Here is a 14,544-nt window from a genome sequence, read left to right as displayed (position 1 = left end):
GACTGAAGTATAATTAGCACTTTGAGATTTGTATGATGTAAAGTGCAATACAAATAAAATGTATTATTATTATTAATAATTACAAACATTTAATAAGTGTCAAAGGCTTTTATTGGCAATTACATGAAGTTAATGCAAAAAGAAATTTCCATAAAGGTTAATTTCAACAACAATATTTATAGCCTGGAGTTGAGATGCCATCTCCTAGCAGTAGGAAGTGACCAGTACATTTATGAATGACATTTTGTGAAACACTGACCGACTGGGTTCTTGAACCTACTCCTCTCTTTTTGCATTATCCCAGGGGAGGAGCTGGAATTTGAATTTGAGGAGAAGACCCATGGTTCGTGGCTTTGCAGAATCAGGTAAGACTAGGCTCCACACTTGTAGTCTAAAGTTGGTCAGAGTGAATAAAATGTTTCAAGACTTCAAAAGCACGGGCCTTTCTCGCTCTGGAAAGTCTTGAATCTCCCAAGACCTGATTGGCATCATGAATTAAACGGTGTGCAGGAACCATGGTGTGCTTGGCCACTAGGAGCCGGCTTTGAGAAGGTACGGCAAGACTGAACAATTTGCAAAACAGAGCGAATTGCATAACTCGAATAACTGACATACAGTGCCTTGCAAGTATTCACCCCCTTGGATGTTTTTCCCTTTTATTGTTTTTATAAATCAATCATGGACAATATAAGTTGGCTTTTTTGACAAAAATAATCACAAAAAAGCCCTCTTCAATGACAGTGAAAACAGATATCTACACAGTATTGTCAATTAAATAAAAATATGTAATGTAAAATAAGTGATAGCATAAGTATTCACCCCCTTTTAAAGTGACCGACCTAATTCAACAGAGGTCCAGCCAATTGGTGCTAGAAGTCTCACAATTAGTGAAATGTGAAACAGTGTGCAGTGAATGTGTCTCAAGATTTGTTCCACTGTTAGCCTACTTTAGCCCCTTCCTGTCCTGATTTTTGTTCATGCTTCTTTTTTGAGAAACCTAGAATAAGCTTCTGGTTGTTCCCCAAACCCCTTCACTAGTGGAGGACATAAATATTATCAACACATTTAGAGTAGGCACTACAGCCAGTTGACAATTATCAGTAGAAGCTTTATCATGAAGGCTAATGGTTGGAAGTGGTTGAATAAGTCTCATCTTTTTAAGTCTCAGTTTGTTAATTTGTCTCTAGAAAATGTACCAGTCACCATTTTATATCTGGGTCTGCAACTACATGCTTTAATACATTGGAATATTAGAATACAGGCACCAAGAGAGGATGATTCATAAATTTTTTTGGTAAAGCTGTGTACAGTGCAAATTGCAAAATGGAAGCTCTACTTAGAAAATTAGCATCATGTCAACACATTGTTCCATTCGACTTTGTGAATGCCTTGTGTTCAATGAAGGGTTCTACAGAAGGTGAATCAAATATTGACCTTCTTGACGCATCAAAGGACTCATTAACCCATGAAATATATAATACAGAGGTGTAGTATTGTAGAGTGTTTAAGGACTGGACACATTCACGCATACAAACAGTACTGTCCAACTTCTATCTGTGGACATGTTGGTGGTGTCTGTATGTCCAGAATACCGTATAATGCGTCCTAAACAGGTATTGCTAAAACCTCATAACAATTGCAAACAACAACAAAAGGTATTTCATTTGTTTTCTGGAATGTTGTCAACTCGGGTGGGATGTCATTCCCATTCCTGTCTTCCGAGGTAAATGGAACCAACCATCAATGCCAACACTTTCTTACTGTCAAGTAGGCCATTCTCAGAGCATCATGCTTGGAGGGTGTCTCCACGCTGAAATAAACTTCAGAATCTTGAATACGTCTTCTGGGGACTGTTCAGTGACGCTCGCTAAGCGGTTTAGCGAGCTAGATTCCAGGCTAAAAAAAGAGAATGCCCCTTTATCGGGTTCGGCGAAGCAACTTCTGATAAATTACCATAGTAACATATCACTTAGCACTAACCTGCTCCAGGGCAGTCTATACTAAGTTTAGCTGGCTAAACTTGCCACACCCCTGGCAAAAGGAGGGATCCCATTGACCAAGGACTAAAAGGAGTCATATTAGATAGTTTGATTAGCGTAGGGAGAGAGTTCTTTGCGATCCGGCAAGATCCATTTTCCCTTTTTTGTGAGTGGTAGCCTACGTTTTTGTGTCGGCGATGCGGAGAACAAAGCACTCATAATTATATGTGTTATACTGACAGTAACCCATCTCCCTTATGGAGATGGTGAAAGTTGTTTAAGATCTTGATTTTATGTCCCTTCTACAATCACGATGTTATTAACCATACGTCATCAACAAATGCAACTTACATCATTGCAAACATATAGTTTTGCAAACGTGTCTAGTTTTTGTGCAGTAGTGAATAAAGTCTACCTCAGTCTACTTCAAAGCATATCATTTTTGTAGAAAAGGTGGATGCATGATAAGAAGAGAGAAATACACACAATATATTTTCATTGCTTCAATTTATTGAATTTCTTATTACCGTAATTCCCGGACTATAAGCCGCTACTTTTTTCTCACGCGTTGAACCTTGCGGCTTATACAATGACGCGGCTTATTTATGTATTTTTCCCACTTTCACAAGCGTAATGCCTGAGGGGAGACAAACAGTAACTCTGCCTAAATGAAGGGGGCGTGTGAGAGCCTGAAACGTGAAATGTTAAATAATGGGAGATCAATGCCGGAGCTAAAAGGTATGCTTCAAACGACGGGACAGAAAATAACTTGATCGACAAATCACATTTAAAACCAACTTGCTTTTGAAAAATGTTGGAACCTCAAGAATAGATTTGGCTTTAGACGAAGAGCGGAGACTAAAGCATGAACAATATTGCTAACATTGATATCAGAGTGAGCCCTTGCTCTATCGATTTCCCATTATTTCTCTTAGGTATGTTTATATCTATGTGAAGCCATTTAACATTCCACAAGTGGTTGTAATCACATAGAACCCAAGACTGCTTTTTCTATGGTGAGATGATTTTGAAAAATTAAACTTTGCAGCTTAAGTTGTGTTTCCTGGTTGTTACTGGTTATCGAATTGCTGTGCTAGCTAAGGGAACTTTAGATAACCTTAGCATAAACGATTTCAATGGAAGAGTTACAGTTCCATAAAACGATCTAGTATCTCGTATCACAAGCTAGCAGCTGCCAACTGTATGTACCCTACCTATGTGTGTGAAAATGATAATATGAAATATGATAAACAATAGACAATGTTCGAGCTGCAAATTGAATGATGGTTTTACGTTGCTTGTGCTTACACCTTTGGCTAAAACAACGCGGCGACACAACTGTCTTTTATTCTTTTATGGTCGAGATCGGATATTTTGAACTCAAACCAGTTCCAAACAGAGGTGCCCCCTTTTTAACCAAATCGTCATCATCCTGCTCTTGAGCAACATCACTTTCAGCGTGTTAACTTATCCTCGATTGTTCACTTTAGCACTTACAATAAGCTACATATTTGTAAAATATTAGTACGTTGCATGCCTACTAACTGTTCTTGTCATGCCGAGTTTCGTTAAAGCCTGTGTAAAGTTAATTTGTTTTCAATGTACCGGTAGGCACCTGCGGCTTATAGACAAGTGCGGCTTATTTATGTTCAAAATAAGTGTTTTAATAAAATTCAGTGGGTGCGGCTTACATTCAGGTGCGCTTAATAGTCCGGGAATTACGGTAATACATTTACATTAAGTTATTTCGCAGACGGTTTTATTCAAAGCGATTGACAAGGAGATGTAAAACTACAATTACTACGGAGGCGACTGGGGGTCGAACCAGCGATCTGTTGCATGCAATCCATGAGTTCGAACCGCTGCACCAAAGTCATATATTTGACATCGGAAAAGATATCACGTCTTAGACAGCCTATAGACAGTTTCTTATATTGCTGTCGCAGCCGCGGAAGTTTTGGATTTTGACATGATTATGGTCTTGAATTCTTCATAAAGCGTTCATGGTCATATCCTGCCTTAGCGGAGAAAAAAAGAGTCTTTTTCTTTGAGTTTAGAATATTGTACCGTTAAAAAAAATCATGGTTTTGGTGATCGACCTTTCCTGCCTTTTGAAGCAGGACGCGCAATTTAGCTGACGAGTTTAGCCTGGGACAACTTAACTTGCCGATTTTTTATCTTAGAGCACGTCGCCAGACCGGCTTGGCCTGTTCTCATTTAGCAAGCTATATTATCTCATGTTGCGAGCTAAGTTAATTATCTTAGCTTCAGTTGTACGCAGAACAGGGCCCTGGTCACATTAGATTCCGTCAATTTGAATTTCTGTTTACCTCAAATATCAACCTTGCACAATAATTGTTGACCTTGACAATAAAAGGTTAGGGTTGACAAAATGTTGTTAGGATAAAGAGAGACATAATTATGTGGACCTTATTTGAAAACCCAATGTTTATGTAATATGAAAATAAAGAATAATATGAATACGCAACCCTCCAAGTTCCAACTTTTGTTGAGTGTATATGGTCATGTAAAGAAGATAAACACACATGAGTCACAATAACAAAACAATAACGAAAAACTAGGCCTCAACGATTTGGGAAAATTATCTAATTGCGTTTTTGTCCCCCAATATTGCAATTGCGATCTAATATGCGATTTTTATGTAATCCTCTTTTTTTTCAACAAAACGTAATGAATTATTTATATTTGACTAACACAATATTAGATATGTTTAGTGTAAAATATTCTTTCCCACATTTAACTTATTTTTTTAACTGCTCTTTACAGAAACAAGAACAACAAATCGGTGGCTTTACCACTGTGCATTTAAGTAATTTAAACAAAGTCATTGTGAGTATAAACAGAAGGCATGCACTTTTAAAACTTATCATATTAAGAAAAACACAAATTCTACTTATTTTTTAAGACCACGTTGTAATCGCGCAAGTTGCGTTTAGAAAATTGCGCTTTATAATATCTCAATTTTATCGCAAAAGCAATTCATTGTTCAGCCCTACAAAACACACACATGAGTAATACAAAAAGGCTGGTTTAATTTACACCCCAAGAATGAGGTAACAATTCACAGTACAAATCCTTCAAGTCTTTTTTTTTTTCAGAACTTATACCTGCATTTTTCTCAATTATAGATGGAAACAGTGAAAGAACTTTGACTGGCTGCTAGTTAGCTTGCTAGTTTGAGGCAAATGTTTTTTTTTTTTGTATTCCAATGGGGTAGATTTTTCAATGTTATTCATCAAACATAAATTGAGCCACCACTCCTCTACTGCTAAGTACTGTTTGTTTGCTTAATTTTTCTATTTCCTACTCTCACACACAGCCTGCCTGTGGATGACGTTAATGGCAGGCAACTGGTTGCTGAGGTTACTCACACAGGAAAAAAGAAGGAGGCATCTATCCAGTGTTCCCTGGAGGCTTGCCGTATCCTGGAAGCCCGAGGTCTGCTCAGGCAAGAAGCAAGTGAGTTTTCACAGCCAGCGTGCTTGCTTTGGTTTAACTTACCAATCAGTGTCAGACTCCTAGGTTTTTTTGTTTGGTTCTCTGAAACTTTGAAGAATGAAACACCTTTTGCCTATATTTGAGTTAATGTGCAAATTATGAATTTTTAAAGCAGCACTATGCAAACACTTGTGACTTTTGAGGTATGTTTATGTAGGCAACTAGTTTTGGGTTCATCTTCAAATTCATATTAAAGCCCCATTATGCAACAATTATACTTCAGGATTAGGGTTAGGATAAGCAGTTTAACCTTAAAATAACAGCTTAAAAAAAAATGGGGCGCTTCAATGACTTTTAATATGGAGAATCGCCTCCGTGCCATTGCCATACCAGGGTCCATAGGCATATAACTGCGTTCTGTAGTTTTGCCTGCCGCAGCCCGGCAGCCTGACTTGTTTACTTTCTGCCAAACTAGTAAGTAGCTTATTTTGCCGTCTTGCTTTGTCATGTGTTGCACTTGCTTGATGTTTGACTGTGTAAGGACAGTCGTTGAGTAACTAATTTGTCATATTGTCAAAGTCAGCACATTTTCAAGAGATTTCGTTAGTTTTAGCTGCTAGCATACCGTTAGCGAATAGCTATTGATCCGTCGTGCTGCTTTAAGGACCCTAAACACATGTGGTGTTTCCACCAGACATCCAGGTTGCGCACTATGTAGTTGTGTGTGGGCCGGAACACCATGATGCGGTAATGTCAATTTCACTGCGCCGGCTAAATCACCACAACTCACCAGTGATCCTGCTGACCAGATTTGTCAGTGCCAGCTTGGCTGTTGGTTGAATTTGGAAGGTTTATGTATGTCTCTTAGATTGTAAGCTTGTTAGTTACAGACCAGAACTCCTTACTGGTGCTTTAAGCTGGCAGTACAACGTGTGTATCCTAAGTACGGATGTGCAACTGGACTTGAAGTATTTAGTTTTCTATTGTAGACCCTCTAAACAGGGCTGATTTTAAGTTCTAAAAGAAATTACTGACTCTGTAGAAAACTGGCACCATCGACCTCTCTTAGTAATTCACAGGCTACTGTTGCTAAAAATTACAAAATCAGTTTTGTCTGAGATCTCAAATCCAATCCTTGCACCACATTGTCACACCAACTTGATAATAGCGTTGAGATGGTGTTTTCCATTTGATTAATACACTGACAAATAAAATGACTGTTTGAAAAGAACCTGAAATTTGTCAAATATCCAGGTATTTCAGCTTAAACACCCACCCTTGATACCTTCTGATACTACAATGACTGGGTCATAAATGTTAGATGGCGATTATTTCTTCATATTACCAGCTACTATGCTTATAGCATACTCAAGACCATAGAGAATTACCTCAAGTGACCAAACACTTCTTCACTGTGGTGATTATAATTTCAAAGTGATTTTAGAGAAAAATACATATGACAAGCATACTATTTAAATATTATTGTACCTAATTGTGTGCTGAATTCAAACAAGATAAATTTGTCTTTGGATCAACAGCTTAAAATTGCTTACATTTACAAAATACTCCCAGCATGTCAGAACCACAGAAGTGCCTGAATCTTGCTCTGACTGCTGGAGGTTAAGGCTTTTGTGTTCCCTTACTCAGTTTCCCGCAAGAGAAAAAAGAAAAACTGGGAGGATGAGGACTTTTATGATAGCGATGACGACGCCTTCCTGGATCGGACTGGCACTGTGGAAAAGAAGAGGAAAGAACGCATGAAGAGGCTAGGAAAGGTTGATGATCGGCCAGATTCCTATGAAACACTGGTGAGCTCTTCTTAACATTTTTCTTCTGAAGCTGAATCTGTCCCATTAGTTTTTTGCATTTTGACTCATAGAAATGGCACATGTTTGCAGTTGTACAACCTGTAGTTATAGAACTGAGAGACTATTCCCTTCCAGCTTCTCAGTTTCACTAAAAGCTGGCCAACTGCCATGATTACTTCAAACACCTTCAAATCCCCTTTTAAAAAATATGAATTTGCCTCTTTAGCAATATCTTCTAAATAACACAGTTGAGTGTTCTAACAGCTACTAGTACGGTGAATAATTTGTTCATTTTGCTGGCTCCAGTTGGGTGCATGTTGATTGGTGTATTGCTGTCCATTTTGTTTTGGGTTTGGCTCGACAACATATCAGTCCTAGTGCCATTTTGCCGTAAAAGATTAAAATTACATTTGTTGACACTTTTTAAAAAATGTTGGGAAAATATGTCAAGACAACCGTGTTGTACATTAGGCTCTAATGATATTATTCTTCTCTGATATATTAAGGATATTTAGTTTTTTTTCAGTGGCTGTCACAGATTGAGTTTCTCTCATTGATTTGGGATTATGCCACATGGAATATTTGCCATGTTATTTGAACTGTTAATAAATTGGGTCTCTAGTGTGAAAATGAACTTATGTTTGTGTTAATGAGCTACACACAATAATGCTAAAGCGCATGTCCGATTTAAAAGTTCATGCATGTTCATCCACAAACAACTGAATGTTTATAAGTGTGTCCTTAATATTATATCATTTATTTAGGGTTGTGAGAATTTAATGTAATTGTCACGCAATTGAAGTGAATAACGATTGTCTAACAGGTTATTTAATGTCTGTGTTGAAAAGATTTTGTCAAAGTCTTGGGCTGACTTCTCTGCTTCTGTTTTAGACCTTGAAGTTGGCTGAGGTGGAGAGAGGGATAACAGAGACAGAGATCAAACTCCACTCTTCAGGGAAAAGTGAGCTGGGCAATATTATATTCTTTTGATTTAGTGGTTTATCATAACACTTTATATAATAATATATCATGGCAGCAAGGTTCTTACTAATGCTAATTTCATCACATTTGTGCACTCTAGTTAATACAGCTTGGCTCTCTCTATTCTGTGTAAATGTGGATGCAGGTGGTGCCAAGACTTCATCCGATGACTCCCTGGATGCCTTTATGAATGTGGTGTGTAGTGAGAGCAAACTGGATGGAGTGGAAAGGAAGAAGCTGCATATTCATATGGCTGAGCTTCGCAAGGAGGCCCAACGCCTGCACAGACTGGTAGATCTTACACGGCCCACTCAACTTCCCTCTCTGCAGACATGGTGAGTGGCTTTGGCTGCCATACCTCCACATATATTCACACACACGCATATATATATATATATATATATATATATACAGTATATACAGTATATACATACATACAAACAGGCTCTAAATTGACCCTTCATATCAAGTTAGACTACATTCACATGTACATCTAAAAACAATTCCCTCCAAAGTGAATTCTGATTGTTTAGATGCCAGGTAAAATCCACCACCACTAAAACATAAGACTAATGGAGCACAAGTGACAAAATAAGAAAAACTAGTGAACACCACTTCATACTAATCTAAACATTTCGGTCAAGATATGTGTAACAGTTGGATTATATTGTATTTCATAGCTTCATGTCAAAACATTAAACCCAGAGACGAATGAAACACATTCTCTTTGAGACAGTAAAAACAGGAACATGGAAGGCCTGTTTTAGCCTTGATAAAATAAATGGGGGACATTTTTTTTCAACAGAAACAGTCTATGAATAAAGAAAATATATCATTAAAGTTCATCTGAAACAGTTCACCTCAAGCAGAGAAAACAATTTTGCAAATTATGCATATTCCCGAATTAGGACATGAATCTTGAATGTTCACTTCTGAATTGGTTTACATTAGACAGGTGACATGGGGCTTAGCCAGGCTTAGCTTACTGTCTATAAACTAAGAACTGTTCAACAATCAAACAGCAAGCTACTGCAGCAAAAACTACTTATTAGTAGGGCTGCAACTAACGATAATTTTGGTAATCGATTAATCTATCGACTATTTTCTCAATTAATCGACTAATCTAACGATTATTTCCATAAATTTAAATAATGATTCAAAATGTTAAAATGAGTAACAAGTTAATACAAATGTAATCATCATAATAAATACATAAAAAGTGTATATGCTTTTAAAAGTAAAGAGAAAGTGCAAATAAAGTTTTATTAGTAACTCAAAATATCAATCAAGCCTCTGCAAGATTGTGAAAAATGGTCGACGTGGATTTTTATAGTCGACACGTCATTTAATACAAAAATAAAAACACTTTTGTTTTTCCAGTAATTTCAATACGGCGTGGCAATGCACTATAGGAATTCACAATATTGCTTCTTTACCTAATAATAATTTACCATCATTGAGCCCTCTACACACTTTTCACCCATGACTGCGTGTCTATACACTCATCCAACACCATAATCAAGTTCGCCGATGACACCACTGTGGTGGGGCTCATTAGTAACAACAACGAGTGCCATTATAGGCAGGAGATCGAACACATGGCAGAGTTTTGTGTGGACAACAATCTGGTCCTAAACACAGCAAAAACAAATGAGCTCATTGTGGACTTTAGGAGGCCCAAGATGACCACGCAGACCCCACTTACCATCAACGGGGAAGAAGTGGAGAGGGTGGACTCTGTTAAATTCCAAGGAACTAACATGGGCAACTAACGTCTCCAATCTGGTAAAGAGGGCCCAGAAGAGGCTCTTCTTTCTACGGAAACTGAAACGGGCTGGCTTATCCACACACCTGCTCATAAAAAAAAAGTCAGTATCATCAATTGCTATTTCTGAAATGGCATACTGCTGGGAAGTGTCGTTTTGAATCAAGAGAATGTGTGCTGGTTATGTTGCATCTATACAGTATGTAGTATGGCAGTGTGCCATTTCAGAAATCCCTCCGACCTCCATCCCGATCAGAGGCCAGTTGGAGCCAGCGGGTGATAAATCGCTCAATGTCCTTGTCCGTAGCGTCTTTAGTCATAACATCTCTTCTTACGGCATCTGAGCACAAACAAACAAGAAGCAAAAGAGAGTGCTACATGCGATTCATGCTGATGAATTATGCACTCCCATGTCTGCAATAATTAAAGTAACTTAGTAGCTATAGCTTACCTATTACCACACACTTCAATGTCGTGCTTTTGAAGGCTGTTTTTTCATTCCCACCGCTCCAGTTCACTGCCTTTGCAAATGTTGTTGTCATCGTTCGCGCCATAATACGCCACACAGTCTCCTTCACAGTAAGGCCTCCTACAATTCCAAGGTGTGTGGTCTAAAAGAAAAGCATGTATCTCACTACTCATTACTGACTGAATGATTAGTTTGTGATTATTCAACAATTAGGTCTGGTCACACTATTTAGAAAATCATATTTTGCTCACCAATTTCTTTCTTTCCTCTGGGTTCCTTAAAAGCTCCCCCAGGCTAGACAGGTCTTCCTGGGTGGAAAGTGGAAGTTTAAAATTTGCCATAGTAGGCAGTGCATCAGTGTGTGGGTGAGTGCTTGAGAGTCTTTTTAGCTGAACCAGAATGAGCGTCTGCTGTTCCTTCAGGGAGTTCAACTGGATCAATATCTCCCTGAGAATAGCTGCAAAAAGAAAAGATAAAGACATTGGTAGAAGCAACATTCATACATACATTACTGTTAACAGTCCACCATTATAGAATACTTACGTGTAGCCATCGCCTCCCCAGAAACATGTGTTTTGCACATTCTGTTCTCGTGGAGTGTTCTAATAAAATATAAGAGAAAATAGATATCACCACATTATCACTCTAAAACTGATTACAAGTTCAACCCTTTGCCACCCGTGATTAATCCCAAAATAGGGCAAATCTGATTAAGCAAAAACACAGATGGATTTGAATCTCACTGTGCTGTATGGCTCATTACCGATTCTTTCTCTTCAGGAACTCAGGAACACTGTCATCTTCTGCTTCTGTTTGCAGATCAGACTGTACGTTGCCACAGGCAACTTGGCCAGGGCATGTTCATATGATTCTGTTAGCATAAATACAAGACGCTACAGATTAGGTTAAGATGGGAGGATTAATGCTTGCTATTTCATTAAGAAAACATTAATAACTAACAGGGTAAAAGAATTACTATACCATGAGAATAAAGCACTCGTATTTTGTACAGAGCCCACAAAGAGGTGGGTTCATCTTGTCTTTGCGCAGCCTTGCGGGGCAGCTATTGTTTTGCATGGAGGCCAGAAACTTTTGTCCCCATTGAGCCATTTTGATGGCACAACTTCGACTTCGTTGCTCTTGACAAATCCAACAAAGTGATGCATTCTAGAAGAAAATAAAATGCTGCAGCTTAGGCTAGTCTTTCAATGTAATCACAAGCAGATGAAACAACGATCGCCTCACTATGAGTCTGTGCAATGCTCGAGCTCGACCTTGACCTCAGCATTCACAGGCAGCTCAAACTAAATGCATGAGATGCAGTCAATGAGCACGAGTGAAAAACTGAAAGAGAACATAACCTGGCCGCATTGGAGCATAGTTGCTACTGTAAACAACGTCCTACGTGTCTGACAATGCCTTGATAAAATTAGAATTAGCATAACACCAGCCGGAGCGTGCAAAAGAGAATCAAAAGCGGCATGTCCATGAAAAGTTAATAAAATATGATATGAAACAGCTCACGCTGCTAATCGTTTCAAACTGCAGCAACACAACTCTCGCTAGCTAGCGTTCTTTAAGCAACATAGTTGCTAGCCCTCATTTAGCCTGACGTTACTCGAGGGCAATTTACGCTCAGAAAACAAAATGCTGTAAATGTAACTTGCAATTATTCACCTGACAGTTAAATGTACTCCTACATCTGTGCAGAAAAGTGGCGGTCTCAGAATGTTCCAAAAAGTACCGTTGATTTCAATGGGCCATCCCTACGTCATACCTAACATTAATTCCTGCTAACATACCGCTGCGAAAAGATAATGACCGCTGTCATTGGCAACGGGTTTTGAACTTCTAATTCACCTCTTTCATATCATTCCGCCAGAAGTCCAGTCATTTTAACGCAACAGTAGACAGTTATTTGAAGTCAGCAAGTAATGGGTTGCTATGCAACACCTGAAACTTCAAAGTTCTATTTGCTTGAAGAACTATTTATTTCTAAACATGAAACGGCAACTAAATCATTAAAAAGAGGTATGTTGGAGGAATGTCTTCTATCGTTTTTGGCAAGTAACCGTATAATAAGCGGGATAATGTATTGTCCGTCGGTCACGTCGGGGTGTTGTTCGCCCCGTCGGGAATTATTTTTGGAGAATTATCCCTTACATATCGTTTTACATGTGCACAATTTTTCTTTACCCTCCGTTTTCCTACCTTCATATAATGCTGCATCAGAAATTGACCGATCGCGAAACTCCTCCCTAGAACGGCCCTTGTCCAATCATACCTTAGCAACCGCTGCTAAGAGAAGAAGGTCCGACAACTTTTGAGGTCTGAGCAGCATGGTTAAACAGTGTGTCTACGGGACTTGTAGGTATGACATGAGGTACCCTGAGAGATTAGAGGGATACGTCGTTTTTTTCTGCTTCCCCAAAGCCCAAAACACAGGCTCAAAGGTGCCAGCTGTGGATTAAACAGTGTGGTCACCCCACACCCAACTCAATATATCGCAAAATGCACATATGTCTGCTCCAAAGTAAATTAACTGCTTGCTGCCAGCTAGCTATCGCTAGGTATGATGGCTAACTATCTAGTTGAGAAAAATTCCCCAAACAGTTATGGTTCATGAATACTTGCATTATTACCACTAAAATAACATAACTAGTCTCCAACTAAAGTCTTCATGTTAAAAAATATAAATGTTAATGTATGTGACCGTCTAAATGTCAAATGTTACTGTCTGTATGAATGCACGCATAGCTGTCAGGGCTATTGATAGCAAACGCCAGCATTGAACAAAACTTTTAACGAACACTTTGTAGTTTGTATTTATGCTTGATACAACATTGAACAGAACTTTTAACGAACACTTTGTATGTATGCTGCTGGCGTTCGCAATCGCCAGTGTGCACATTTACAAAATGTTTTACTGACGGTAACATCAACATTGCATTGATGGATAGTCACCATCCTAGCTAGCTACATACCTCCAGAGTCTTTCGCCAGAGACGGAATAAATAATAAGAATAATCTTTGGAGGTTATTAGCTAGCTTGAAATATTATATACAGATCTTACCCAGTGGTGAAATAACATGACTAGTCTACAAGGTTGTGCTGGTTGCATTTCAATGAAGAGGTCGTAGGGTTTCGATTTTTTTTTTTTTTATTGAGACCTGTATGCCTTTGCTTCAATTATTGTTGTGTCCACTTCGTTGTTGATCTTAATATTTTGGATACATCCTTCCACTGCATATTGCAGTCCCTTTTGGCTTGATCTGGAGGATACCACGGAGGTGTTACTCCAAAAATCATCACTCATACTGACAGTTATAGCGCTCGTACCCGTACAGACATGGCTTTTAGGTGGACAGTTCCGTGAATTGTGTCGGACGTAGCAACAATAACTAGGGGGCGGAGCCCTGGCGATCGGTCAATTGCCGACAGAAAAGCGAATTCTTCTGGGATGGCTCATGTTACCATGGAAACGATAAACAAAGCTAGCTTTAGTGACGGCTGATGTTGTACTCCTTGAAAACCGAGACATATCAGGCATACAGCCTTCGATTGGCATCCAGTGAAAAGTTATTTTGTTGTCCACTCCGTGTTAAACACTCGGCACTCATTGTCCACTTTTCGTTTCCGTGATCTGCTCATTTAACAGAAGGGCTCACAGGACAAAGGGAGCACCGTATCTATCTCAGCAATGTAAAAAACCCTGAAAATGGCGCTACGGCCCACACATGCATTGCGAGATCATGCGCCATTTAGCGGGGAAATATGGGGGCATTAGGATAGGATAAACTAGGATAAACTTTTATTAATCGCGTGCGGGAAATTCAATTGCCAAAGCAGCAGGGTAGTGGGAATAGTAATCAATTATCTATATACATTATCATCAAAACAATTATAATAATACAAATTTGAATAAGAAATAAAATAAATAAATAGATAAAATAAATAGACAAAGTAGCTAATTATAGACAAATTATATAAATATTATATAAAACTTATGTTTGATTGGTTTGGTTGTAGTCTAAGTCTAATGGCTACTGGCACGAAGGACTGGCCAAGGCGCTTTGTGGTGT

General features: G+C 38.6%; 1 protein-coding gene across 1 annotated transcript in view; it reads left to right on the top strand.

Annotated features, from left to right (window-relative positions):
• slc4a1ap (solute carrier family 4 member 1 adaptor protein) overlaps nt 1–14,544 on the top strand; it is a 37,577-nt gene that overhangs the window by 9,217 nt on the left and 13,816 nt on the right. Inside the window, exons 4-8 of the mRNA XM_080850011.1 lie at nt 305–365; nt 5,320–5,459; nt 7,086–7,246; nt 8,138–8,207; nt 8,373–8,562. Of these exons, the coding sequence (XP_080706137.1) occupies nt 305–365; nt 5,320–5,459; nt 7,086–7,246; nt 8,138–8,207; nt 8,373–8,562 (622 nt within the window). The remainder of the gene's footprint in view (nt 1–304; nt 366–5,319; nt 5,460–7,085; nt 7,247–8,137; nt 8,208–8,372; nt 8,563–14,544) is intronic.

This window comes from Sprattus sprattus, assembly GCF_963457725.1.
Source record: "Sprattus sprattus genome assembly, chromosome: 13".
Taxonomy (NCBI): Eukaryota; Metazoa; Chordata; class Actinopteri; order Clupeiformes; family Clupeidae; genus Sprattus; species Sprattus sprattus.
Note: the sequence above shows the minus strand (reverse complement) of the source record. Positions and strands in the feature narration are given on the sequence as shown.